Below are 26,169 nucleotides of genomic sequence, written 5' to 3' on the forward strand. Positions count from 1 at the left end.
CCAGTGACGAAGGATGACACTTCTGCAACCCTCTAAAAATACTCCGCACATCCCTTAAAAAATACTACCCACTTCCCTGTGTCACCCACCGAGACCAGAGATCACAGTCACCTCTGAAACCCGGAGGTGGGTGGCGAACAGGGCGGAGTCTTGGAGAAAAGAAAACCGAGCTGCAGGACGCCTGGGCTCACACCCGGGGCCCCAAAGATGTCTCTGCCACCGCTGCTGCTGCTGCTGCTGTCGCTGCTGCTGACCGTGGAGCCTGCTGGGGCCACACTGATCCGGTACTGGGGACCCCCACCCCCCAAACCTGGGACGGACTCTCCCCTCCTTGCCCTTCAAGTCTGGGGCTTCCCAGCTCAGTGACTCAACCCTGGTGCTCCAGGACCCATGACTGCTACCTCTTGGCTTCTTGTCGCTCCAAACGGGGTCCTCACCTCTGAGGGCTCCACTCCGCTGTCTCCTAGGACCCCAGCCCTTTTAGTCCAAGATCCTCCAGCCCCAAGCCCTTGATTGGGAACCCTTCCCGCTCCTCTGGGTGCATGTTCTTGGGTGAGCTTTGGTGAACTGGTACTGGGGTGTCCAGACATGTGACACACTGCCCCCTAACTTGGAGACCCAGGTGTGTGACATATAAAGGGAGACTCCCTGAGATCCGCATCTTTCGAACTGTCTAGGTCTCAATAAGTCCAGTTTTGGGGACCCCAGTGACCCCCCCTCATCTGACCAGTGTCACCCAAATCTTTCTCTTCCTCTCCTCTCTCCTCCCCACCCACTGAAACTCTGGATGGGGGGAGGGGGGACACGCTTCCAGGAACCGGTCTCCCCACTTCACATTCCTGAGCCTCTCTCTCTCTCTCTCTCTCTCTCTCTCTCTCTCTCTCTCTCTCTCTCTCTCTCGGACTGGTCATGCAGGGGAGGGGGCAAAGCTGGGAGGGCGGGGCGGGCGCAGAAGTAGCCCTGCATGTGGGGTGTGCTAACCCGCCCATTACCTAATAGATCAGAGCCGTTATTTCCCGAGTCCAGAGTGATTCTCTGAGTGTTGTCCTGGGACCGGCGGCAATGCTGCCCCAGAACTTGTTAGAAATGCAGATTCTCGGGCTCCCATCTGGATTTACTCCAGCAGAAACTCAGCGTCCTGAGTTTTAACTAGTCTTCTAGGCCGGGGGCTGGCAAACACTCAGCTCAAGGGCCAATCCAGCCTGCCACCTGTTCTTGCAAATACAGTTGAGCCCTGGCCAGTTTGGCTCAGCGGTTAGAGCATCGGCCCCCAGACTAGAGAGTCCCGGGTGCAGTTCCCGCTGAGGGCACAAACCTCGGTTGTGGTTCGACCCCGGCCCTGGCTGGGGTTGTGTGGGTGCAGCCAGTCGATGTGTCTCTCTCACATTCATGTTTCTCTCTCTCTCTCCCTCCCTCCCTCCTGCTCTGTCTGAAGATAAATGCAAAAATGTCCTTGGGTGAGGATGAAAAAATAAAAAATACAGTTGAGTGGAACCCAGCCACGTTCATTCGTGGACGTGTCTGTGGCTGCTTCTCATGCTGTGCTGGCAGGATGGAGGGGCTGCAGCGGCCTGAGGAGTCTTGACAAACGTTTGCCCTCATGCCCCTGCTCTACATGACTCTGCTTCACTCTCAAGTCTGAGAACCACCGAGACCGAGAGCTGCTTCCTCCTCGTCAGCGGGCGAGTGGAGTCTGTTGTCTGCATGTCCCATAGCTGAGCAGAGCTGTACCCAGCGGTGGTCTCCGGTTCCCCAAATTAGACACATCCTTATAAACACATCTCTGCACACTTGTCCCATGATCTCCTGTAGATGACATGTCCAGAACTGAAATTGAATTGGATCAAATGGTGTGTCAATGTTTTTCTTTATTGATTTTAGAGAGAGAGGAAGGGAGAGGGAGAGAGAGATAGAAACATCGATGAGAGAGAACTTGGATTGGCCACCTCCTGCATGTCCCCCGCTGGGGATTGGGGCCCACAACCTGGGCATGTGCCCTGACTGGAATCAAACCGGTGACCTCTTGGTGCATGGGTCGATGCTCAACCACTGAGTTACACTGGCCGGGCAATGGTGTGTCAGTTTTAAGGCCCATGATACATATTACTAAGCCAAGCTCCAGGAAGTCTTATCAATCTACACCCCCCTCCCCCAGCCAACAGTGAATATTTGCCCATTTTTCTACTGAATGTCAAGAACTGTGACATTAGCGCGATACAGTTTCATGGCTGCTTGTAGAAGACACAAGACTCCCAGGTCAGAGACGAAAGACTGCTACTCCCAGAGAGAGAGTAGTAGCCAGAATACCAGTGTGTGTGTCAGTTTTCTGAGCCCCAGTTCCCACCATGTGAAGAGAGCCAGGTGATAGCCGCACAGGCAGTGAGGTGCATTACAGGAGAGGAGCCCTAAGCCTAGGGAACTTGAATTCCTTATAATGGATCATCAACCTGCCTGCCCTTTGGTCTGGGGCTGGGGTGGGGGGGTGTAGGAGGGTGGGGGACACTCTCTCTTCCAAGGCTGTTCACTACACAAAATCCTAGACAAGACAGTCTGGACAAAGAAAGTCAGTGCCTCTGCAAACATGTGAGAGACCCATGGAAATTGTCTCCCAACACTGGACTGTCTTATTTATTTGTGGAAGCTCTTTGTATATTAGAGATATTAACTCTTTGACACAGAGCTTGTCATTATTTCCCCTAGATTGTTTGTTTGTTTGTTTTTTAACCTTATTTACAGTGTTCTGTGTCAGGGGAGAGGCAGTACAGAGGTTTACAATTTTAGCATCACAGTCATCAATATTCCCATGATTTCTGGTCTTGGTATGATGCTTAAAAAAGCTTTTCCTCTTCCCAGTTATTTAAACACTTTACATCCTCTCAATGCTCTGACACGTTTGTTTATTTATTTACTTACTTACTTACTTACTTATTTATTTTTCACCCAGTTGTTGATCTATCTGGAATGTATTTTTTTTTTTTTTATCCTCACCCGAGGATATTTTTCCATTTTTTGTACAGATAGAGTGGGAGGGAAAGGAAGGGAGAGAGAGAGAGAGAAACATCGATGTGAAAGGGACACATCGAGTGGCTGCCACCCACATGACCAGCCAGGGCCGGGGACAAACTGCAACCAAGGTACATGCCCTTAGCGGGAACCGAACCCGGACCGCAGGCCGACGCTCTAACCGCTGAGCCAAACTGGCCAGGGCTGGAATGTATTTTAGTGCACAGTGTGAAATCGGGATTTGGTGCTTGTGTTTTTCCTCCAACGGTGGGGAAAATAGTCTCCAACACCATGACCTAAAGCATGTGAAGTTGTTTGTTGGTTGGTTTGGTGGGGTTTGGTTGGATTTTCACAAAGGCGAGTTTTGTGTCAGGGTCTTTGGGAAACTGTGTGCGTCCCCGTCCCCTGGGAATGGTTTATTTGACGTTATTTGGAAAGTCTCTCACTGAGAGCTCTGGGGGAAGGTCTGTTTTGGTTGGTTTGCTCATATAGAGTCTTGGGGAAATTTGTCATCGTGGTCCGGTAGGTGTTTGGTAAGGTTCCCCGGAAGGTTGTTATAGTAGGGTTTCTGGTGATGCCCATGACTGTTCGTAGGGCCCTGAAGATGTTTGCGTTGTCGTTAGATTCTACTAGGGAAGGACTGTGATAGGTTTCCCGGAAGGATGGCTTCCCAGCCGTGATACCCTCCTCCCCACAGGATCCCTCTTCGCCGAGTCTACACAGGAAGCAGGACCCTGAACCCCCTGAGGGGCTGGGGGAACCCAGAAGAGCCCCTCAGGTTGGGGGCCCCACCCCCCGGGGGCAAGCCCTTCTCTGTGCCTCTCTCCAATTTCCTGAACGTGAGTCACAGCCCCACAGAGCCCCACTCTCCTGCCCTCAAGTCAAGTTCTTCACCCTCTCTCCTTTTTCTGCCATCAGGCGCAGTATTATGGAAAAATTGGACTGGGGACGCCCCCCCAAAACTTCTCCGTTGTCTTTGACACGGGCTCCTCCAATCTCTGGGTCCCGTCCAGAAGATGCAGCTTCTTCAGTCTGCCCTGCTGTGAGCTTTCATGGGGGAGAATAAGGCTGAGCAGAGTTGAAGGGAGAAGGGGGCTAGGCCTTTGTTTCCCAAGGGATTTTGAGGTGCCTGTCCTTTCTGGTACGCCCTCACAAGGGAGACTCTGCTCCCCCGGTGACAGATCCCTGACCTTCTGACCTCCTAGGGTTCCACCACCGCTTCGACGCCAAAGCCTCCAGCTCCTTCACGCCCAATGGGACTAAGTTTGCCATTCAATATGGCACTGGGCGGGTGAGCGGCATCCTGAGTGAGGACAAGCTGTCGGTAGGTGACCTTTGACCCCAGGAAGGCTTGACCCTGAGAGAACCCCAATGTCTAAGATGATCTGGCTTAGGGAGGGGCTTGAGGAGACTTAGCTTCCCGGGCAAATGAGCGGGGCTTCCCACGCGTGGAGGTGGGCTTCCTGGGTGAAGGGGCTGGGACCCTTGAGTGGGGAGGTGCAGCTTCCTGGGTGAAGGGGCTGGGACCCTTGAGTGGGGAGGTGCAGCTTCCTGGGTGAAGGGGCTGGGACCCTTGAGTGGGAAGGTGCAGCTTCCTGGGTGACGGGGCTGGGACCCTTGAGTGGGGAGGTGCAGCTTCCTGGGTGAAGGGGCTGGGACCCTTGAGTGTGGAGGTGCAGCTTCCTGGGTGAAGGGGCTGGGACCCCCTTGAGTGGGGAGGTGCAGCTTCCTGGTGGTTGGAGTTATTTCCAAATGCCCCAGATCTGGGGTTCAGGCTTTGGTTGGGGACCTCCCAGAAATAACTTACCCTGTTTGACTCTTCCCCTAGATTGGGGGAATCATGAATGCATCAGTCACTTTTGGGGAGGCTTTGTGGGAGCCCAGCTTGGTCTTCGTTTTTGCCCACTTTGATGGGATATTGGGCCTCGGTTTCCCCATTCTGGCTGTGGGAGGAGTTCGGCCCCCACTGGATACTCTGGTGGACCAAGGTCTACTGGATAAGCCTGTCTTCTCCTTCTACCTCAGCAGGTAATGGGGGAGGGTCTACCTTCCTGTGAGTCCGAGCCCAGAGGAGGGAGCCCTGCCTGCCTGCAGGAGGTCCCAATAGAGGAAGTTCTACCCGCCACTCAGGAAATTACTGAGCTGCTCCCTATTTAGGAAGTCATCCACCCAACACAGGAAGTTCACCTACCCAATATAGGAAACCTGAATCCTGTTTATAAGCGCCACCCCCCCCCCCAACTAAACAACACCTTAAGATATACTAAAGAAACTCACCATCAGTTCAAAGACTCCACGTTTTCAACCCAAATCGGGAAATTCCGTGCCCTCACCAAGCAAATACTCAAGAAGTCCCACTTACCTTTTAGGAAGCTCAACTTTATGCTCAGAAAATCGCCCCCTTCTTTCAGGAAGTTTCTACCTTCCCTCCCCGAGGCCCATCCCCTACCAGTAGAAAATCCTATGCACATTCAGGTATTCCGATGTCTCACGGACTCAGGAAGTCTCACCCACCTCCAGAACGTCTTGCGCTCTATTCCCATCACTCTCAGGCACAGGATATCTATGGCCTCTGTGTTGCAAGACATGTCAATCGAAAAGTCTCCCCATCTACTAGGAAGCCACCCAACTCTAACACAATCACATACACCTTCCAGCGCCAAGTCAGAAACTCCAGTGCTCCACTTCAATTCCCCTCCTAAAAGGAACATTTGAGATCTTGCTCCCTGGCATATGCTGTCATTTTGGGCTCAAATAAACTCTTACTAAAATTTATCCCCCAAAGTTCTACCTTCCACAGCCAAATCAGGAAGTCCCACTCCCACTCCAGGAAGCCTGCAAGACCATAAAACCCTAATCTCCACCGAGAAAAGCTACATTTCTTTTCACTTCTGCCTTCCTTCCAGTCCCAACACCCAGGCCCTGCCCGCATCTCACTGTCCCATCTAGAACCCAGAAACCAACCCACTGGCAGGAAGTCCCTTCCTTGACCACCCCTGGGGCCGGCAGGGAAAACTCTGGTGATAATGACCACACCCTGTCTCTGCAGGGACCCTGACGCGGCCGATGGAGGAGAGCTGGTTCTGGGTGGCTCGGACCCAGCACACTACATCCCACCCCTCACCTATGTGCCAGTCACAGTGCCTGCCTTTTGGCAGGTCCAAATGAAGCGGTGAGGGACCTGGCCTCCTAGGTTGGCAGGGATGGACTGGAGAGTGGTCTCCAGTGTCCTGGCTGGAAGGGAGCTGGTGACCTGGCCTCCTGGGTCTGAGGGAGGAGGGGGCTGGAGGCCTAGACTCCTAGGGCACGGCTCTAATGACTGTCCCCTTCTAAATCACAGTGTGGAGGTGGGAACAGGGCTGACTCTTTGTGCCCAGGGCTGTGCTGCCATTCTGGACACAGGTACATCTCTCATCACGGGACCCTCTGAGGAGATCCGGGCCCTGCGGAGAGCTATCGGCGGATTCCCCCTGTTGGGAGTGGTGAGGACCCAGTGTCTGATGGGGGTAGGCTGGGGAGGCTGATAGGGGTTTAATGGCAGAACCTGGACAGGTTGCTGGGGTCCAAGGGTAAATCAGGAAGCCAGGAGGTATTCCAGGGCAGAAGGCACGGGATATTGTGACAGGCTGGGGGAAGTGGGAGGAAGCAAGGACACCTCCCAAGTGTCTACACTGTGACTCAGTGGACAGGAGGAGATGATGACGCAGGTCTATTCAGGACTGGGTGGGGGACCTGGGGACGTCTGGGGGAGGTGTAGAAGCTCAGGCATCACATTTAGGGGTCATCAGCCCTCAGACAGTAGTCAAAGCCATGAAGAGGTGAGCCCTCCCAGAAGACAGATGGGACCCCAGGAACATCCCTGAAGAACACCGACATGGAGTGAAAGTGGGGCCAGGCCAGGAGCCGCCAGAGGCAGGAAGGAGCACCTGGAGAGTGTCGGCTCACAGAAGCCACGCAAAGTGTGCCTCAAGCACGGAACGGGGTTTGGTGCAACCTAAGAGCTGCCACCCACTTCCACCTCAGGCCCTGCAGCACCTGGCAGGGACAGGGTCGTTCTAGACCTGAATGTCTATCACTCCATCACTGTGCTCTTCGGTGCTTCTGAGAGGGTGGAGAAAACTCAGTTCCTGAGGTTCCAAGTTAAACGCCTCGAACGTTTGTAGGCCGGTAATGAGCCTACATACAAAGGAACCAGGTAGATCAGTGTTTACGACTGCAGGTTGGAGTGTAGCTCTGCCAGTTACTGGCGGTCTGGGCTATCTTGGACAGGTCACTGAACATTCCCTGAGCTCGGTTTCCTAATCTTTAAAATAGGGTTACTAATACTTCTTAGGTGTGTTATAAGAACTTAATCCATAAATCCACTTAAGGTGCTTAGAACAATGCTTTGATGCCTGGTTGTTGTTATCATCTCTCCTGTCCAGAGTGTTACACACTGTCTAATTCAACCTTGGTCTCACCATTTCTTGCCTTCCCAACAAGGTCATTACTATTGGTTTTTCAGGAAGGTAAACTTCTTGAGTTAGTAATAATAGCCCAATATTGTATTGTTAGTACCTCTGGAATTGAGGTGAACTGGAGCGCACATACCCCATCAATCTCAAAAGGGTAGCTCTCCACTACCCAGCTCCAGCCAAGTACTGCTACGTGGGGAAAGCCAGATCTGGTTTGTTGGAGAAACCTGAGAGCATTCTTTGAAAGCCCCTGGTTTGGAAATATCAATAGCACTTACTCTGTGTCAGGCATTTTCCCAAGCGAATTCATCTTTCTTACACCACATCCCTGGGTGGTAGGTATTATTACCATCTACATTTTCAGATCGGAAACTGAGGCAGAGAGAGTAACTTGTATAAGGTTACACAGCAGCCGACTCCACAGGGTACAACCAATAGCGTCATGGCATACAGATGGTAATGAATTTTTTAAAACATTTTAGACCCAGTGCAAGACAAATTAAATACACCTGGGGGCCCCAAAACGGGCCACCAGTTTTCGATCTACAATCAGATAGAAGAAAAGAAGGTTTGATCAGGGCCTGATACAGAAAGCTCAGAATACCTAGCTGCCCAGTAAGGTGTGGCACTGGGGAGCCATGGAAGGAATTTGAGCAGAGCAGGAATCCCTCATCTTCACTAGTTCTTCTTCTCCCTCAGGATATCATCCAGTGCTCCAAAATCTCACAGCTCCCTGTGGTGTCCTTCAACCTTGGGGGTGTCTGGTTTAACCTCACCTCCAAGGACTACGTCGTCCAGGTAGGCAGCTGTCACAAAGAGGTCGGAGTGACGCGCAAGGTGGGGGTTTGAGAGGGTGGAGCTGGGAGTGAGACCTCACACTCACAAGGACCGAGTAGAGGCCACAGAAACATTTTTTGTGCCCGGGTGGTGGGCGGGGCGGAGCTCTGGCTCCCAGGGAAGAAGCGGGCTCGGCGGGCGTGTCACCCAGTGGCCCGGCTTGTCCCCTTGCAGATTACTCGGCAAGGCACCAGCCTCTGCTTCGCTGGCTTCCGGGCCCTGGACATTCCTCGGCCAGAAGGGCCCCTCTGGATCCTCGGCGATGTCTTCTTGCGCAGCTACGTGGCGGTCTTCGACCGCCAGAACGTGAACGGTGCCCGAGTGGGGCTGGCGCGCGCTCGTGCCCCGGGTGCCGGACCGCGAGGCGGTGGGTCCACGCAGGCGCACTTGGCCGGTTGACGCCCTGGTTAGACGCATGCGCACCGAGTGATAGCCGAGGGCCCGCTACTCAATAAAAAAGCGCTATTTCCATTGAACCTGAGTCGTTTTAAAAAAAAAAAAAATTTTTTTAAATCCTCACCTGAGGATATTCTTCCACTGCTGTTTTGATAAAGTGGAAGGGGGAGAGAGGGAAGGAGAGCGAGAAACATTTATGTCAGAGAGACACATCCATAGATTGCCTTCCGCAGGACCCTCGCCAGGAGGGGATCCAACCTGCAACCCAGGTACGTGCCCTTGACCCGGAATTGAACCCACGACCCTTCCATCTACAGGCCGACACTCTACCCAAGGGCCAAAGCGGCCAGGGCGAGGGGTGATTTTTGGAGAGAAAAAACTAGTGTCCGGTTCTCTGCAGTTAAGGAAAGAAAGGATAACGGTATGGGTCCTTTCCTTCAGGGCTCACACTGGTGTAGGGGGTCCTGTACTACGAATCCCATGAAGCCCTTCGACTACAGGGCCTCCCGTCAGCGGCGCCCGGAACCGCGGAGCATCACGGACGTTGTAGTCTGGGCCCGCTTCACGGCCTGAGGGGGCGGGCGCAGACACAACAGGCGTGGGAGGCGGCAGGTCGCGCAGGCAGCGACAGGTGGCAATGTGGATTGGCTGAAGTCGTAACGGATTTTCCAATTCTTGTTCTAAGAGGAGGGGATGTCGTGCCCGCAGACTTTCTCTCCTGTTCCTCCTCTCTCCTCTTGGGTTCCGGGACCCCTGGGTCCGCCATAAAGGCGGGGCTGGAAGCCCCCAAGTTGGTGGGAGCTGCGCTGCCCGTCCTCCGGCGATGATGTCACTCCCCCCACCGCAGCCTTTTGCTGCCCAGAGCTGGGTCCCCCCTCCCCCCACGGTCAACCCTGGATTCCCCCATCCCCGCCCCGCCTCGACTTAGGGTGAGTACAGATGAGGGGTAGAAGGCTCAGGGGATCGGGGCGGTAAGATAGCCCAAATCCCATTTGTGGAGGCGGGGGACTTGGGAAACGGGGACTCAAAGATTACAGCAGAGAGATTCCCCCCCAGTAACGATTTTTGGGGGACTAAGGTATTTGGAGGGTCTCGGGGGACTAAGAATAGTGAGCAGAGTCCCTACATTTCAGCTTTAGTATCTGGGAGACCCTCTTTCCTGAATTTGAACTGATAGGAATGGGGCGGAGGAACAAGATCTTAGAAGTCAGGAAGGGAAAGACCCCCCCAATTCCAGGGCCTTGGGGAATGAGCAAGGAAGAGTTAGGAGGGAGCGCCGAGGATAACAGGTGGGAATTTGGAGCTTTCAGGAATTTTATGCCTGGAGGACCTGGGAAAGGATCGATTGGGAAGGAGGAGGGATGCGGAAATTATCTAAAGACGCGGACAGACATTGGCCTGCCGCCGCCTGGTGCCAGTCGCCAAAAAATCAAGTCCACTTGTCTGTTTGTGGGACTGTATGCCCGGTAACCCGAGCCCTTATTATGCCTCCAGAATCCCCCTCACTCACCTCGTCCCCGCATGGGTGGAGAATCGAGACCCACAAATCCCCCACATACTCTGGCGAGGCCTGGGGACAGCCATGAGGGAGTGACGGCATCCAATTTCCCAGGGCCTGACGGAGTCTGGACTACCATGTTAATCTTTGCCCGCGGCCTCCTCCCGCCTCCCACGATCTCTAATCCAGGGTTTCATTCCATACTCTCCCGTATCCAACCCCACCTCTACCCTAGCCCCTGCACCTTCTCACACACCTGACCTTTGCAAAAACGCTGATTTGGTAACTTGATCCCGCCCCTAGCTGTTGTTAAAAGCAGAAGAGTTGGTGGGAGGGGGAGGATAAGGGTGGATGGCTTAAGTCCTTACCCTAGCCCCTATCTCCAGTCCCTACCGCCTACCAAACCCCACCCCTGACTTGCCCAGAGCCTCATTCAACCCAAGCCCAGTTCCTCACCTCAGGGTTCACTGCTTTTGCCTGGGATACACCAGAATTCGGAGCAGAGAGGAGTAGGAAGCCCCGATGTCTTTTCTTTCTCTGTCCTCCTGGGTCCGGCCGGGGGTTTGAGGATATTGAATCAGGGGCATTGGGGAGCCCAGGGTCTGAGGGGTGATGTAAATAAACTACCTCTCTGGTCTGCAGGACAAGTCCCACTTCTGCAACTCCCTGCAGTGCCGCAGCCTGGTGTCCTGGCCAGAATGGGGGTCAGAGGGGGTGGCGGGGGGAGGGGAACCTGAAACAAAGGGACAGAGATCCAGGGGCAGGGGCAGAGACTGAAGGACAGCGGGACAAAATCCCAAAGAAATGCAGGCAAAGACCCAGAGAGACTGAGGACAGAGACTCAGAAGGGAATGAAAAAGATTCCCCGTGAGGGAACAGAGACCCGTGGTGGGGACAGACAGAAAAAGGGCAGAAAGAGAAAAGGGAGTGGGGGCGTGGGGAGACAGAAGAGGGGGAAAAGACACAGACCCTAGGGAGGGAGGTCAGATAACAAGAGTGATGGGTACAGACCCAGATGAATGGGCAGAGATCCACAGAGTGGGAGAATAAAGCCTGGGGTGGCGGGCAGTGTAGGACAGAGACACAAAGAAGAGGGACTGAGATTCAAGGAGAGGGGAATAGTGGCACACAAAGAAAGATAAATTCCTGAGGAAAAGGTACAAAGACCAAGAGAAAGAGACTGGGGGGGGGGGGGCAGAGACACGGTAGTGACAGAGGATACCGAGGGGCAAAGACTCAGAAAAAGGGGGACACATTCAGAGAGCAATGGGACAGGGACCCAGAGAAAGGAAGACTTAGAAGAGGGGCCAGAGTCTCAGAGAGGTGAGGGCAGAGACTGGAGGACAAATACTCAGCCAAAGGCGATAAAAAGAGACACAGAAACGGGTTCAGGGGATGGGTAGGGAGGCGATACCAACCTGCAGAGGGAGGCGGCGGGCCAGGGACGGAGCGGCGAGAAGAACCCCGCAGCCCCTGACCCGCCCCCTTCGCTCCACAGGCACTTTCTCCTTCCGCCGCAGCTCCAGCCGCAGCCGCTGGCTCCGCCCCAGCTCTGCGCCTGCGCCCTGCCACCCGGCCGCTAGGCCAACCTAGGGGACACGGCTGGTCCTGCTCCTGGGCAGTCGGCCTAGTTCTGGCCCCGCCCTCCATTAGTCCCGCCCCACTCTCCATCTCTCCCCTCCCATCAGGACACTTACATCTCATCCCTCCTTCTTTCCCATTGGCCCCGCCTATTACTAGACTGCCTAGACTGTGGTTCCCGGCGCTTCGGTTTCTTTTCCTTCCTTAGGGCTCCTTCTTCACCAGGCCTCATCCATCCTTTAGACCTCCTGTCTACAGTCTGATGTTTTCTAGACCTCGTTTTCTTTTTCTCACCAGCTGGAAGTTCTCGCCCCTCCCTCTAAGTCCCCATTGACCCTTAGGGCTCTCTCCCAGGTTCTTTGGTTCTCAAGGATCCCCGTTCCAGGTTCCCCTAACCTCGTCCAGCCTGGTAGCTTTGTTCTCTTTGCAGGTGCCTTAGCACCTGTTCCCCAACTCCTTTTCTTGACCCTCTCTTAGCTCTGCCCCGCCCCAGCCTAGTTGCTTTTAAGTCCCTTAAAGCCTCGCTCCTCCCTTAGTCTCGCCTTCCCAGAGCCCATTCAAGACGTTTTCTACCATTCCTAGACCCCACCCACCTTCCTCAGTCCCGCCCATTCATCAGACACTAATTTTCCCAGTCCAACCCTGTCTAATCAGGCCAAGCTTGCAGCCCCGGTCCCGCCCCTACTTTACCTTGCACCTACCAGACTCTCTCAGGTTTACAGACCTCGCTCATCTCCGCCCCTTCTCACTAGGTCTCAGTACCTGTAACCCTTGCCCTGTCCCCTTTCCGTCCAGCAGCTTAGTACCATTTCTCATGACGGTACTCTCCATTTCTTGCTCCCGCCCTCGTTTAACCCCGTCCCCTCACTCTCCCGGACCAATCAAAACATTTCTACTACTTTGTTTTTTCGACCTCGCCTCTTTTTAAGATCCGCCCTTTCTCGTCCAAGCAATGTTAGGAGCCCAACCCCACGGTTTCCATCGGTCTTTCCCCACCAGGTTCTGCTTATCAACTCTTTAGGTCCGGGCCCGCGATCTCTTCTCTGTCCAATCAGAACGGTCGTCCCCACTGTGGCCCCGCCCCCTCGCTGGGTCTGTGGTGGCCTGTCATGCTCCTTTAAATAGCTTGGAATTGACCCTTTTCTCTGCCTCGCCCCATCCTTTTTTCAGTTTATATCTAATCCCGCCTCCTCCGTTCTCTTTGTGCTGCCAAGCCAGCCAACATTAGAGGCTCGTCCTGCCTCCTGTTAACACCCAGCCCTCCTGTTCTCGGAAACACCCAATCGGTGTGTTTCATCTGCTGCCCCGCCCGGTTCAGCTTGACCGGGTTAGAGGGTCCCGGCCCTTCCCTCTGCTTCAACTCCGCCCCACCACCCTCCAGGCCAATCACTTAGGTTGCTCTCCTACTTAGGCCCCGCCCCGTCATTTATAGTTTTCCCACCCAATCACGCCTGTCTCTTCCCTAAGGCCCCGCCCACCAAGGTCCCGCCCCTTCAGCCCCGCCCCCCGTCCAATGCTGAGCTCAGTCTGCGTCTCGTCCTTCCGCGGGCGCCAGGGGGCCAAGCAGCAGCCGGCACAGCCGCCGCAGCCTCCCGACTCCCCTCCGCCGCTGCCCCCGCCGCCGCCACCGCCGCCGCTGCAGCAGCAGCAGCAACCTGCGCAGCCCGGCCCCGCCGCGTCCCCGGCGGGCCCCCCGGCATCCCGCGGGCCCGGGGACCGGCGCGCCGAGCCATGCCCCGGGCTGCCGGCGGCGGCCATGGGGCGGCACAGCGGCGGCGGTGGCGACAGCGGCAAGATCGTGATCAACGTGGGCGGCGTGCGCCATGAGACGTACCGCTCGACGCTGCGCACCCTGCCGGGGACGCGGCTGGCCTGTCTGACCGAGCCTGAAGCGGCGGCGCGCTTCGACTACGACCCCGGCTCGGACGAGTTCTTCTTCGATCGGCACCCAGGTGTCTTCGCCTACGTGCTCAACTACTACCGCACGGGCAAGCTGCACTGCCCGTCCGACGTGTGCGGGCCGCTCTTCGAGGAGGAGCTCGGCTTCTGGGGCATCGACGAGACCGACGTGGAGGCCTGCTGCTGGATGACCTACCGGCAGCACCGCGATGCTGAGGAAGCGCTCGACTCCTTCGAGGCTCCCGACTCTTCGGGCGCCGCCAATGCTGCCAACGCTGCGGGCGCCCACGACGCGGGTCTGGACGACGAGGCAGGCGTGGGCGGCGGCGGCCTGGACGGCGCGGGCGGCGAGCTCAAGCGTCTCTGCTTCCAGGAGGCGGGCGGCGGCGCCGGGGGACCGCCAGGGGGCGCGGGCGGCGCAGGAGGCACGTGGTGGCGCCGCTGGCAGCCTCGTGTGTGGGCGCTCTTCGAGGACCCCTACTCGTCACGGGCAGCCAGGGTGAGTGCACTATTGGAGCCCCCCTCCTTTTCCCCTCCCCATGCGCTCCCAGACCCTCAGGAGTGCCCCATCCAACCCTCAGAATCCCACGGCCGGTCCCAGCCCCTCCTGGTCTCTCTTAGCCTCCCGATCTCTTAGAAGCCTCTCATCCCAACCCCGAGTCTCCCGCACTCTTTGGAACACACCCTCCTCTCCTGACCATCCTCAGATCCTCAGAAGATGCTTCTCCAACCTTTAGAATCCCCAAGATCCCTTCAAACCCCACCCCGCTTCTCTAGGTCACACTAGACCCTTAGGAACTTCCTCCTGGGCTCCTCTGAACAACTTCACCCCGCCTTTTCTGGACCTCCAGAGACCTTCAGAAGACCTTTCCCAACCCTCAGTCATCCAGACCCATCCAAACTCCTCACTTCTCTTGGACACCCCTCAGAAGACCCCCTCCCCAGCCCTCAGTTTCTCGGACCATCCCCAGACCCTCCTAAGACATCTGTTTCTAACCCTCAAAGTGTCCCAAGCCCTGTGAAAATTGCCTCCCTTTCTCCGCCCCCTACAGGCCCCCCACCCCCAAGCCTTTCCAGCCCTCAGTTCCTCAGGCTCTCCCAACAGCTCCCTGATTCCTTTTTCCCTCTCCCTTTCCCCCTCCAAGTTTGAGTCTCTTGGCTATTTTTTAACTCCCTTGCTGGTTCTGCCCTCCCCGCCCCAATTTCAGAGCCTCCTGGACTCCTCTGAACCTCCAAACCACTTGCTCTGGCTAGGACACTTCCCCCTCCTCCTCGCTGCAACAATAAGTCTTGGGACATCTTTCCTCCTGGGACCTTCCAGACCCCTCTGTGTTCAAATCCCTTCGGGCATCCTTCACGCCAACTCCTATCCTAAGGACTTTCCCCACAAAGTTCCGGATTTCCCCAGAGCCTTTCACACTCCTCAGTTTCTCCTGAGCCCTTATGCCTGTCCTCTTCATAACCTCCTATATGCTCTCCAGAATTGCTTCCTTCTCACCCATAGATTCTCCCAGCTTCTCCTTTCCATCGTTTAAACTGCACAGCCTACTCCCTCTGTCTCTGGGACACCGCCCCCCCCCCCCCAGTCTCCCAGCCCCTTTCCTAGTAGATAAATGACTTTTTCTCCTGCTCCAGAACTTTACCTAACCTTAATCCTTAGGACCTCCCTCAAATTGTCAGCCCAAAAACTTCCTTCTCAAAATAGCTCCTGCTTCTTTCTACCCTGTCTTGATATCTTTCCACCTGACCCCAGCCCTGCTTGCTCCCCCTTTCACAAGCCCCCCCCCAGTCAAAGCGCTGGACTGAGCTTCTCAGCTTCTCCCCCACCCCAAGAGCACACACCCTCCAGCCTTCTCTCCCTTGAAATTCCAGATTTCACCCTAGCTCCCTTCATCTTCCCCCCAAAACTTTTATAACTTCAAACATTTGTAACTTCCTAGGCTAAATAGCTACCCTTCCTTCTAGTTCTCCCTTGAACCTCTTCCTCCTCCTAACTTCCTCTCCGTGTTGGAAGAGAGGAGGGCACTTCAAAATGGGGAGAATTAGAAAGAGGGAAAGAGTAACGACTCTAGGGACCCCTCCTAGCCTCCTGGGGACCCAAACACCCTGAGGAGCCAGTTCGGCCCCCTCCCCCCACCGTGCCGCGTCCTGAGCTGGGAAGGACACGTAGCCGCAATGCCGCATTCACCCTGGGGGAGGGAACAAGGGGGAGGGGGGCCCCCCGGAGTCACCGCATAAAGTTTGGTCCCCAGGAAGCGCTGAGTTGGCGAGATTTGGGGTTGAGTAGGGATAGGTGAGGAGGATGAGGTACAGAAGGGACACAGCCCTAGATGCCCCCTCAGGCTTGTGAGCGGCTCCTCTCCCCCTGTGGCCTGGGGTGCCTTTCCTTCTTTCGCCCCCACTGAAGGGTGCTGAGGTGAGGCTAGATGTCCGGGACAACTACCGGGATCACTCATTTACTCCAAAAATATTTTTTGAGTGTCCACGGTGTGCCAGTCGCTTTCTAGCCTCCAAGTAGATAGCTTAGTAGAGTTGGGAACTGAGGCCAGTGAAAAGTAGAGGGTCCTGTCCTATCTACACTCGCCACCACCACCACCACCACATACAAGCTCCCTTCCCCATAATCTCTCCTTTCCTTCTTACAGGGACTTCATGCCCTCCTACTCCTGCTTTTGAACCACCTCGGGGCAAGGGGTTAAACCAGTCCCGACGCTTTCCAGCCTCTACAGCTGCGCACTGCGGCGCAGCCCACCTTCCTTTCTGTGTCCTGGGAGGGAAGGAGTTAATCTAGCTCCGGGCCCGCGGCCTCCAGCTGTGAAGCGGCGGCACTGCGGCTGCGCGCTGCCTGCTCGGTGGCGGACCCGAAGGGGTTAAGACGGCTCCCAGCTGCTGCGGCTGCGCACTGCGGCGGGGGAGCTGTCCGCGGTGCTGATCGCCGCGTGCCCCGCCCCCTGGCCCGGCCGGTCCGCCCCCACTGCGGTGCCGCAGCCTGCGCCGCGCGCCTGGCTCGGAGCAGGCGGGGGAGCTTCAGGCATGCGCTCTGCGGAGGCCTCTGGCCTCTTAAACCACTGCGGAGAAACGAAGAGGGGGCGGGGCAGAGAGGGCCCGCGCTGACCCCAGCCTACTCCAAGGTTTAGGGTCCTTTCTGCAGCTTGACACTGGCCCCCCTCTCTTTGCACACCAGGCCCTTCAGCCTCCTGTACCTGTCTGTTTAAAGCCCCCCACCCTTGCCCCAACACTGATTCCCTTCTCTCTCCAAGGACTAACCTCTCACTCCTTCTCCACTAGGTATTTGATAAAGCCCACTGTCATCTCTAGGGGCTTGATTCATCCCCTTCCCCAAGATCTTAACCCTACCCTCTCCCTTCCTCAAGGCTTTCATCAAATCCCACAACATTGTTTGGCAGGATTCCAGTCATTCCCATCCTGAAATGACCAGGCACGCCCCCATCCCCAATTATCTGCACCTCTGAAAAGCCACCTCACTTTTCTTTGGCTCTAATCCTGCCCTCTCCCTGAGGTCCAGGCCCTTGACCCTCCCTTCTTATTGAGAGACTTAAACTCTTTCTCTCCTTATCCGTATCTTTTTGCAGATTTGACACTTCCCTTCCTTCCACCTTCAGGGCCCTAACACCTCTCCTCTACTTTGTGGTTCCATCCCTGTCCTGTCCTTGCTGAATGAGGGCCCAACAACTAACTAACTAACTGATGCCCCTGTACACTCATAAGAGCTCAGACCTTACAGAGTTCCAGATATAGGGCCAAGCACTGTTTCTGCAGCCAGACCCTTTGTCTATTTATCTACTGTAAGCCTCACAATAATCCTGTAAAAAGTTGAGGTTTGGAAAGCTTAATCACCTTGTCCAAGTTAGGCAGGGGAACACTGGAGTCAAACCGAAAATTTTACTGTGAGCCACCTCATGATTCTGCCTCCCCACCTACCTTTTCCCCTTCCCCTTCCCTCAGCTCCAGGCCCACCTCCACACCTGGTGAGATACAGAGGGTATGTGATCTCAGTCTCCCCTCGCTCACCTGGATCCCATAGCAAAGTCCAGAGATAGGATATAGGGAACAGGAGGGTGAGGGGAGGTGATCTAGACAATAGAGCAGGGGGCAAGGTAGAGGCCAACTTCCAGGACAGAAGTTGCCTGTGTGCAGCGGCTTCTAGGGCCAGCTCCTCTCTGGAGCCAGAGGAGAGCTGTCTCTGGTCCTCTACCTTCCCTTTTGCTACCTTTAATGGGGAGAGGCTCAGAGGGTAGCCTTTGGGGCTGGGAAAGGAGCCGCTGGGAAGGTCTTGTGGAGATGGCTAGTTGACCAGATGCCTGAGTCACCTTTTGCCTTCTCTCTCTTGCCCTGCCCTGCCCTGCAGTATGTGGCCTTCGCCTCCCTCTTCTTCATCCTCATCTCCATTACTACCTTCTGCCTGGAGACCCATGAGGGCTTCATCCACATCAGCAACAAGACGGTGACACAGGCCTCCCCGATCCCCGGGGCACCACCAGAGAACATCACCAACGTGGAAGTGGAGACGGAGCCCTTTCTGACCTATGTGGAGGGCGTGTGTGTGGTCTGGTTCACCTTTGAGTTCCTCATGCGTATCACCTTCTGCCCGGACAAAGTGGAATTTCTCAAGAGCAGCCTCAACATCATCGACTGTGTGGCCATCCTGCCCTTCTATCTCGAGGTGGGCCTCTCGGGCCTCAGCTCCAAGGCCGCCAAGGACGTGCTGGGCTTCCTGCGGGTCGTCCGCTTTGTGCGCATCCTGCGCATCTTCAAGCTCACACGCCACTTTGTGGGGCTGCGCGTGCTGGGCCACACGCTGCGTGCCAGCACTAACGAGTTCCTGCTGCTCATCATCTTCCTGGCGCTGGGTGTGCTCATCTTCGCCACCATGATCTACTATGCTGAGCGCATTGGCGCTGACCCCGATGACATCCTGGGCTCCAACCATACCTACTTCAAGAACATCCCCATTGGCTTCTGGTGGGCTGTGGTCACCATGACAACCCTGGGCTACGGAGACATGTACCCCAAGACGTGGTCGGGGATGCTGGTCGGGGCGCTATGTGCCCTGGCGGGGGTGCTCACCATCGCCATGCCGGTGCCCGTCATTGTCAACAACTTTGGCATGTACTATTCGCTGGCTATGGCCAAGCAGAAGCTTCCCAAGAAGAAGAATAAACACATCCCTCGGCCCCCGCTGCCTGGCTCGCCCAATTACTGCAAGCCTGACCCGCCCCTGCCGCCCCTGCCCCACCCTCACCATGGCAGTGGTGGTATCAGCCCCCCGCCACCCATCACCCCACCTTCCATGGGGGTGACTATGGCTGGGGCCTACCCTCCAGGGCCCCACTCACACCCTGGGCTGCTCAGGGGAGGAGCGGGTGGGCTTGGGATCATGGGGCTGCCCCCTCTGCCAGCCCCCGGGGAGCCTTGCCCGTTGGCTCAAGAGGAAGTGATTGAGATCAACCGGGCAGGTGAGGAGGGGGCTGGAGGGGGGCATGGGGGCAACAGCAGAGATGCATGGGAGGAGGTGGGGAGGTTTTGAGGAGGGCAGGAGGTGGGTGCTGAGGTTCAGAGACGGGGTGGTCAGCAACAGAGTAAAGTAAATAGCAATTGCTGAGGCCAGAGGAGTGGCACGGAAATAGACAGAGACAGAGATTTCGTGTGAAAGAGGCAGCTTGTGGGAGAGACAGACTTGCAACCAAAGTATTCAGGGGGGCCAGGGAGATGGGGAGGGTCTCACACGTGAATCACGGGCTGGCCAGAGACAAGAGGCCAGGAGGTGGTTGTGGCATCTGAACTTCCCAGAGGAGACCCTGAGAAGAGAGTCTAAAGACCACAGAGTCTGAAACCAAGAGGTGGTCACTGGGAAGGAAGAAGGAGAAAGAGGACAAAGATGGAGGGGGTGGGGGGGGGGGTCAGCAACAGAGAGTTCGGGTTTGAATAACAGTGAGACCAAGAGAGGAAACAAGACTTAAAACTAAAAACTAAGAGTCAGAGAGTGGCTAGGGAAGACAGACCCAGAAAATGGAAAGGCCATGTGACCGGACAGTGACTTGGGACCCAGGGCCCAGTCTCTGGCTCTGCAGAGGGTCTGAGAGAAATTCAGAGTGAGGCTGCCAAGAGGAAGAGCTGACAGCAGGGAGATAGAGTTGACGGTGGGTGCCTGTGCGTGTCCCTCCCCCCAGGGGAGTCTGTGCCTCAGAGGCAGTGATTGGGGTGTCAGTCTGGGAGGAGGGAGAGGCCAGTGGGCCCCACCCCCATGTCTTAAGTAGGTCAAGAAAGGGAGCTGGGCCGCCGGGCCCCCATCTTGCTCCCTCAGCCACTGACCCAGTTTCACACCAATTAAAAATAGCCCGAGTCAGAGCCTGGGGGACCCCCACTTCCCCCTCCCTCATCTGTCACCTTCTTAACCCTTCCCCACTGTGTCCTTTTCAGTGCCCAACACCCCTCCCTAAACAGCTCCGACATGCCTGCCAGCCATGTACCCCAACCCAGTGCTCTGCCAACCCAACACGCTGCCCGAGTCCTGCCCTACTCTGTTCACTACCCAACGGTGCCACCCAACACTCTGTCCCAGCCTTGTTCCCAGCACCCAGCTTGCTTCCCAGTCACCTCTTACGCTTGCCCCCCACCCATCCTTCCAAGTGCCCGACACCCATCCCCAGCCCTTCCCAGCACCTAACAGCCTTACTGCCACTTCCTTGTGTTCAACGTCCTCCCTCTGCTCACCTCCATCCGACACTGTCCCCTAACCACCTCTCTACCCTGTTGTCCTTCCCAATACTCAACACCGTTCCCCAGTGACCTGCTCCCCAAATCCACCAGCCATGCCCCCTAACAACATGCTCCCAGTTGAACCCCTCCCATCACCTTCTGACACCCTGCCCTTTGGTCATCTACTTCTAGCGCCCAAGTCCACCAGCACCCTCTCCTTGCTAGCCTCACCTCCGCCATGAGTTTCCCACCTCACTCTTACCTTTGTGTCTTTATCTGACCCGGGGGACGCAGATCCCCGCCCCAACGGGGACCCAGCAGCAGCTGCGCTCGCCCATGAGGACTGCCCAGCCATTGACCAGCCCGCGATGTCCCCGGAAGACAAGAGTCCCATCACTCCTGGGAGCCGGGGCCGCTATAGCCGGGATCGAGCCTGCTTTCTCCTCACCGACTATGCCCCTTCCCCTGATGGCTCCATCCGAAAAGGTGAGGTGCCCTCCACTGGCCCCCTGGGACCCTCCCTCTCTCACCTCCCCCAGGGGAGGGGGGAGAGGGGGAGGGGGGAGGAGTTGTTGGGCTTCCCTTCCCCCATCCCCTGGCCCCAAATCTCTTCCCTTCCAGAAACCACACCCCCAAGTTTCCTCACCACTGACCCTTCACCTGTCTTTATTCCATCTCCATTTCCCCCACCTCGACCCTCTGGCCTCTTCCCCCACCCCCAGCCACCGGTGCTCCCCCACTGCCCCCCCCAGACTGGCGTAAGCCAGGTCCCCCAAGCTTCTTGCCCGACCTCAACGCCAACGCTGCGGCCTGGATATCCCCCTAGTGGACGAACCCCCTCCCCCCGGGGTAAGTAGCCCCTATCCTCTGAACCCCCTCCCTCTTGACTAACCCCTCTGAGAACATGCAGCCCCCACTGACCGAGACTCCCACCCCCTCACCATGAAGAGCTCCATCTGATTAACCTTCAGTCCTGACGCTGACCCCACACCCACCTGCCCAGGACTTGCCGTGCCCCTCACTAACCCCCCAGAACTAACCCCAACCTCCCCACCATGTGCCTGACCTCCTGGCCCTCACGACTGACCCCCATCCCCACCTCCCATCGACATCTCTCTCCCTGCCTCCCCTTCTGGGTTTTAAAAAATTCAACCAAGAAAATGGGGTACACAACCAGGACACTCTTCAGGGTGCAGGATGGGATGAGAAAGACTCAGCTGCCCTGGCCGATTTGGCTCAGCGGTTAGAGCATCAGCCCATGGACCAGAGAGTCCCGGGTTCGGTTTCCGCTAAGGGCGTGTACCTAGGTTGCAGTTTGTCCCCGGCCTCGGTTGGGGTTGTGCAGGCGGCAACCACTCGATGTGTCTCTCTCACGTCGATGTTTCTCTCTCTCTCTTCCCCCCTCTCTCCTTCCCACTCTGTCTCAAGATAAGTGCAAAAATGTCCTTGGGTGAGGATAAAAAAAAACAGAAAGACTCAGCCACCCACCCAGTCACTTGTGTATCGGCCAGTGTCTAAAGCGCCCACAGGTCCCCTGCATGGGGAATTCATCAGTGAACAAATCGACCCTCTCCTCCCTGGGAGCTCTCGGTTTGGTGGGAGAAGCAGACACAGACGGAGAAAGTTGCTATTTGAGGCGACCTATGTGGATATGGAAGTGGCACAGGGTCATATAGTAAAAGCAACAGCCCCGCCCCCAACCCCAGGGGAGGAGGAAGCGACAGGAAAGGCTTTCTGAAGGAATCAATAATTGGTAGAGTTTTCCTGACTGCCAGAGAGGAAGCGATCCCATTAGACAGTAGAGACCAGAGCACGAGCAGAGCCAGGGGACTGGGTTGGATAGATAGCCATGAGGCAGGGAGGCAGGGCTGGGCTGAGGGGCTGAGGCCTTGTCAAGGGTCCTGGGGAGAGCAGGTCAGCTCTGGGCCCTTGGGGATGGACCGGAGGAGACGAGGTCAGGCCTGGGGGCAGACTGGGACAAGGGTCCATGGAGATAGGACAAGTCCTGTGCCTGTGAGGATGGAAAGGAAGGAGGCAGAGAGAGTCAGGGAACAGGAGGGAAAGGCTTAGGGACTGCCATGGGAGGTCATGAGACGTGGTGGAGAGAGAATTGTTAGTGAGTCATTCAGCAAACATAATCAAGCACTTAGCACATGCCAGGATTTTAACAAATCTTCTGCAAACATCACAACCACCTTAGCTAGCCCCTAGCTCCAGCCAGCCAGCCAGCCAGCCAGCCAGCCAGCCAGCGACTAATTACCGAGGGCACAGATCCAGGCACTGGAGACCTGCTATCACACAAAGCAAGAATCTGCCCTCACAGTTTATACTCTAGAGCCTGGGTTTGGCACACTCCAGGTCATGGACCAGCCAGCTGTTTTGTAAATAAAACTTTATTGGAACAGCCACTTTTACACTACAATAGTAGAATAGAATAGTTGTGACAGACACCAAGTGGCCCACAGAGCCGAAAATGTTTACTACCTGGCCCTTTACAGGAAAAGTTTCTTGCCCTCTGATTGGAAGGAGAAAGTAAACAAATTTTTAAAAAATCCTCTGGCCACTTCAGATATGAGTCTGTAGAAGGGCTTTTGGAGGTGACATGAAACCTGAAAGGTAAAAAGGGCTGACCAGGCAGAAGAAACAGCAAGTGCAAAGGTCCTGAGGTACTGAGGTGGGATGAGCTTGGTGTTTAAAGGAATAGCAAGGAGGAAATGTGGCCAGAGCTGAGCAGCTGAAGGGAGAGGGTGCCAGACACAATCTGTGCGGAGGATCAGGAGGGTACTTTTTTAAATAAGTTTTTATTGATTTTTAGAGAGAGAGATAGCAACATGGATTGGCTGTTGCCGGCATGCACCCCACTGGGGATCAGGCCTGCAATGGAGCATGTGCCCTGACAGGAAGTCAAACTGGCGACCTCTTGGTGCATGGGCTGACACTCAGCCACTGAGCCACACCAGCTGGGCAGGAGGGTATTTTTGGCCATGGTGAGAGTCTGGATTGGTATGAAAAGTGAAGAGCCACCCGAAGGAATTTGATCCATCACTTATTCATTCAACAAACAACCTGTGGGGTCTTCCTTAGAAATACAGGGATATAGCCCTGGCCGGTTTGGCTCAGCGGTTGTAGCATTGGCTTGCGGACCAGAGAGTCCCGGGTTCGGTTCCCACTAGGGGCATGTACCAAAAAAAAAAAAAAAAGAAAGAAAGAAATACAGGGATACATTCTAAGTCCCTGCCCACACCTGAGGAGATGCTGCTCTAGCGGGATTTGGAGAGCCTTCGGGCCCAGCCTTCTAAGCCCTCTTGTTTCACAGGAGTTCAGGGAGGCCCATGACTGCCCCAGGTTACACAGCAGAGGGAACGAAAACCCAGGCTTCTGGGTTCAGACAGAACCCAGAGGGGGCTGTTTGGCTTTTGTTCCATCCCCCCACCTCTCCTTGTTGCAACTACCCCCCACATCATCTTCATCTCATTACCAGCCCCCTCCCCACCCCTGTCTCACCCCTTCCCTGCTTGCACCCAGTCCTGTTCCCACCCTTTGTCCCCCACCTTCAGGTCTGGGTCTGGATGGGCCCCTTGGAATTGGGGGCAGAGGGAGTGGGGAGGGTTTGGGAATGTGGGTGAGGGTGTGCTGGGGTGGGTGGGGGGTGGGAGGTCTCTGCTTCTCTTGCCTCTGATGCCAAAATCCATTCATTGAACTCAAATAATGGCTGGAGCTAATGGGGCTGACTGAACCCTGGACCCCTCCGTACCCCCCACCCATCTTCTCCTTTCTGAATGACCGGCCCTCCACTACTCTCCTCCCCTCCTCCCAAGACCCTTCTTCCTGGCTCCTCCCCAACCTGCCCCATAACTTCTCCCTTCACCTCCTTCCCTCACCAACCACCTGAGTCTAACACCTGACACGTGTTCCCCCTTCCTTCCCAGCCTTCTCCCTCCTCCCTTCCTCCCTCCGTACCCCCCAACCCCAGCCACCCCGGAAGTTCCTTCCATATTTGATGTCTCTGGCCGCCCCCATTTCACTGCTCCCCTCCCCCGGAAAACACCAGAGAGGAGGAAGAGATCCGGCGTTTCTCCGACCCCCAACAGTGAGGCTGTGTTGGGGGGTTCCCCATGACCACCCTCCCCCCACCATGACTCTGTGTATTTCTGTCCCCAGCTCTTGTCACCGCCTGAGGCCTCGAGAGACCCTCGGTCCCCCCCTGCCCCTTCCCCCCAGGTTAGCAATGGGGAATGGCTGGGAAGGGTGTCTCCAATATAGTGGGCTTCCAACCCCCTCAGTCTCTCTCCTGTGGTCAAGATGTCTCCGTCCAGACAGACCCCTTGGCACTGCTTAGAGAAGCCCCAGACGCTGGCAGAACTCTTAAGACATCCCCAAGCCTTCAAGAGACCACACACATGCTCCTTGACCTTAGACCCTGATCTTAGATCCTGGTGGCTCTCAGGACGCTGTTAGAACCTTCCCATAGAAGGTGCCCCTTGAGAGATTCCCCGACCCCTCCCAGAGACCCTGCCATAACCTTCAGGTGAGCCTTGGCCCCCCCGCTCTGGAGCTATGCTCTGGCTCCCAGGGCACTGCGGCTTTTGCTCCAGCCATCGGCCCTCCTCGCCCCTCTTCTCTCTTACATGTTTGTAGGTTAGCCCCGCACCCCTGCAGCCCCGCCAAGTCCTCCCAAGTCCTCCCCACGGCTGCTCCCCTACATGCCTTCCACCGAGCTCCTGCCCATGCCCCTGCTGCCACCATCCGCCTTGCTGCCCCCTACTTTTTTGCCTCAGATGAGGGGGCCAGTGGGAGGAGGGGTGTGGGGACGGGCTGCGTGGGGATGGGATGGGGTGGGGGAGGCTCGGTGGGTGCCACCCTGCCTCCTAACCCTGAGTCTCTCCCCCCTCCCCATGTCTGAACCTTTCTCCTCGGTGCGACTGACTGTCGGATTTGTTCACTTCTCTCTCTCTCCATCTCCTTGGCCCGCCTCTGTCCACCTCTGCCTCCTGCCCTCTGTCTGTGTGCCTCCGTGTCTGACGGTCTCTCTGTCTCTCTCACTGTCTCTGTCTCTCGCCTTCTCTGTCTCTTGCTTTTCCTGGCTCTGTCTCTTTCTCCATCTGGTGTCCATTCTGTCTGTTTCTCTCCTGCCTCCCGCCCTCTGTCTTGGGGTCTCTCTGTCTATGGGACCCTACCCGTGCAACCCTACTCCTTGCTCCCTCCCCGTGTTTCCGCCCCTCCCCCCAGGTTACGAGAAATCCCGCAGCCTGAGCAGCATCGCGGGCCTGAGCGGGGTGTCTCTGCGCCTCGCGCCCCTTGCCACTCCCCCGGGCTCTCCCAGGGCCACCCGCCGCGCTCCCCCAACCTTGCCCTCCATCCTCTAGCGCTCCCCTCCCCCCTGTGGGGGGACTCGGGGGTGACAGGGAAGAAGGTCAAAGGAGCTGGGGGTGGGAGGGTGGGGGAAGGGTTTTTTAAAAAATCAAAAAGTCATTAATAATATGCAACGGAGACGACCACGCCAGCAGACACCCCCGGGCCCCTCACCCCCACCTGGGCCCCAGGATGGAGGGGGAGGGGCCAAAGCCCATGCTCCCCAACTCTCCACCCCCCTAAATAAAGCCTTCTCAGGTCTCCATGAGCCATAGGACACCCTCTCCCATCAACTCCTGTAAATACGTCCAAATTATGCCAATTACATTTGAGTCACCTCCCCTCTACTCTGCATGCCTCCCCAACCTGGACCCCTCCCCCCAACTCCACCTCAGCAATAAGCGCCAGGGGCTGCATGCCACGTGGTTG

The 26,169-nt window shown here is 56.3% G+C and overlaps 2 protein-coding genes across 2 annotated transcripts; both read left to right on the forward strand.

The window, feature by feature from the left end:
* On the forward strand, positions 1 to 8,759 carry NAPSA (napsin A aspartic peptidase). The gene is made up of 9 exons (XM_036274053.1): positions 1 to 284; positions 3,701 to 3,842; positions 3,922 to 4,045; positions 4,209 to 4,327; positions 4,832 to 5,031; positions 6,053 to 6,175; positions 6,344 to 6,485; positions 8,157 to 8,255; positions 8,469 to 8,759. The coding sequence occupies exons 1-9, from the start codon at positions 208 to 210 to the stop codon at positions 8,691 to 8,693; spliced, it is 1,251 nt and encodes a 416-aa protein (XP_036129946.1). The 5' UTR covers positions 1 to 207; the 3' UTR covers positions 8,694 to 8,759.
* Positions 8,760 to 13,031: 4,272 nt separating this feature from the next.
* KCNC3 (potassium voltage-gated channel subfamily C member 3) lies at positions 13,032 to 21,237 on the forward strand. The gene is made up of 4 exons (XM_036273995.1): positions 13,032 to 14,167; positions 18,038 to 19,145; positions 20,683 to 20,874; positions 21,111 to 21,237. Exons 1-4 carry the CDS (start codon positions 13,283 to 13,285, stop codon positions 21,212 to 21,214), a joined length of 2,289 nt encoding a protein of 762 aa, XP_036129888.1. The 5' UTR covers positions 13,032 to 13,282; the 3' UTR covers positions 21,215 to 21,237.
* Positions 21,238 to 26,169: the final 4,932 nt, after the last annotated feature.

Source organism: Molossus molossus, unplaced genomic scaffold (assembly GCF_014108415.1).
Source record: "Molossus molossus isolate mMolMol1 unplaced genomic scaffold, mMolMol1.p scaffold_m16_p_21, whole genome shotgun sequence".
NCBI classification, from domain to species: domain Eukaryota; kingdom Metazoa; phylum Chordata; class Mammalia; order Chiroptera; family Molossidae; genus Molossus; species Molossus molossus.

What these genes read in the sequence shown, in the direction of transcription:
- NAPSA (XM_036274053.1), top strand. Translation starts at nt 208, where the DNA reads ATGTCTCTGCCACCGCTGCTGCTGCTGCTGCTGTCGCTGCTGCTGACC. An exon ending in GCTGGGGCCACACTGATCCG is followed by an intron (nt 285 to 3,700) that starts GTACTGGGGACC and finishes TCCTCCCCACAG; the next exon opens with GATCCCTCTTCGCCGAGTCT. An exon ending in GATTCCCCCTGTTGGGAGTG is followed by an intron (nt 6,486 to 8,156) that starts GTGAGGACCCAG and finishes CTTCTCCCTCAG; the next exon opens with GATATCATCCAGTGCTCCAA.
- KCNC3 (XM_036273995.1), top strand. Translation starts at nt 13,283, where the DNA reads ATGCTGAGCTCAGTCTGCGTCTCGTCCTTCCGCGGGCGCCAGGGGGCC. An exon ending in ACTCGTCACGGGCAGCCAGG is followed by an intron (nt 14,168 to 18,037) that starts GTGAGTGCACTA and finishes CCTGCCCTGCAG; the next exon opens with TATGTGGCCTTCGCCTCCCT. An exon ending in GATTGAGATCAACCGGGCAG is followed by an intron (nt 19,146 to 20,682) that starts GTGAGGAGGGGG and finishes CGGGGGACGCAG; the next exon opens with ATCCCCGCCCCAACGGGGAC.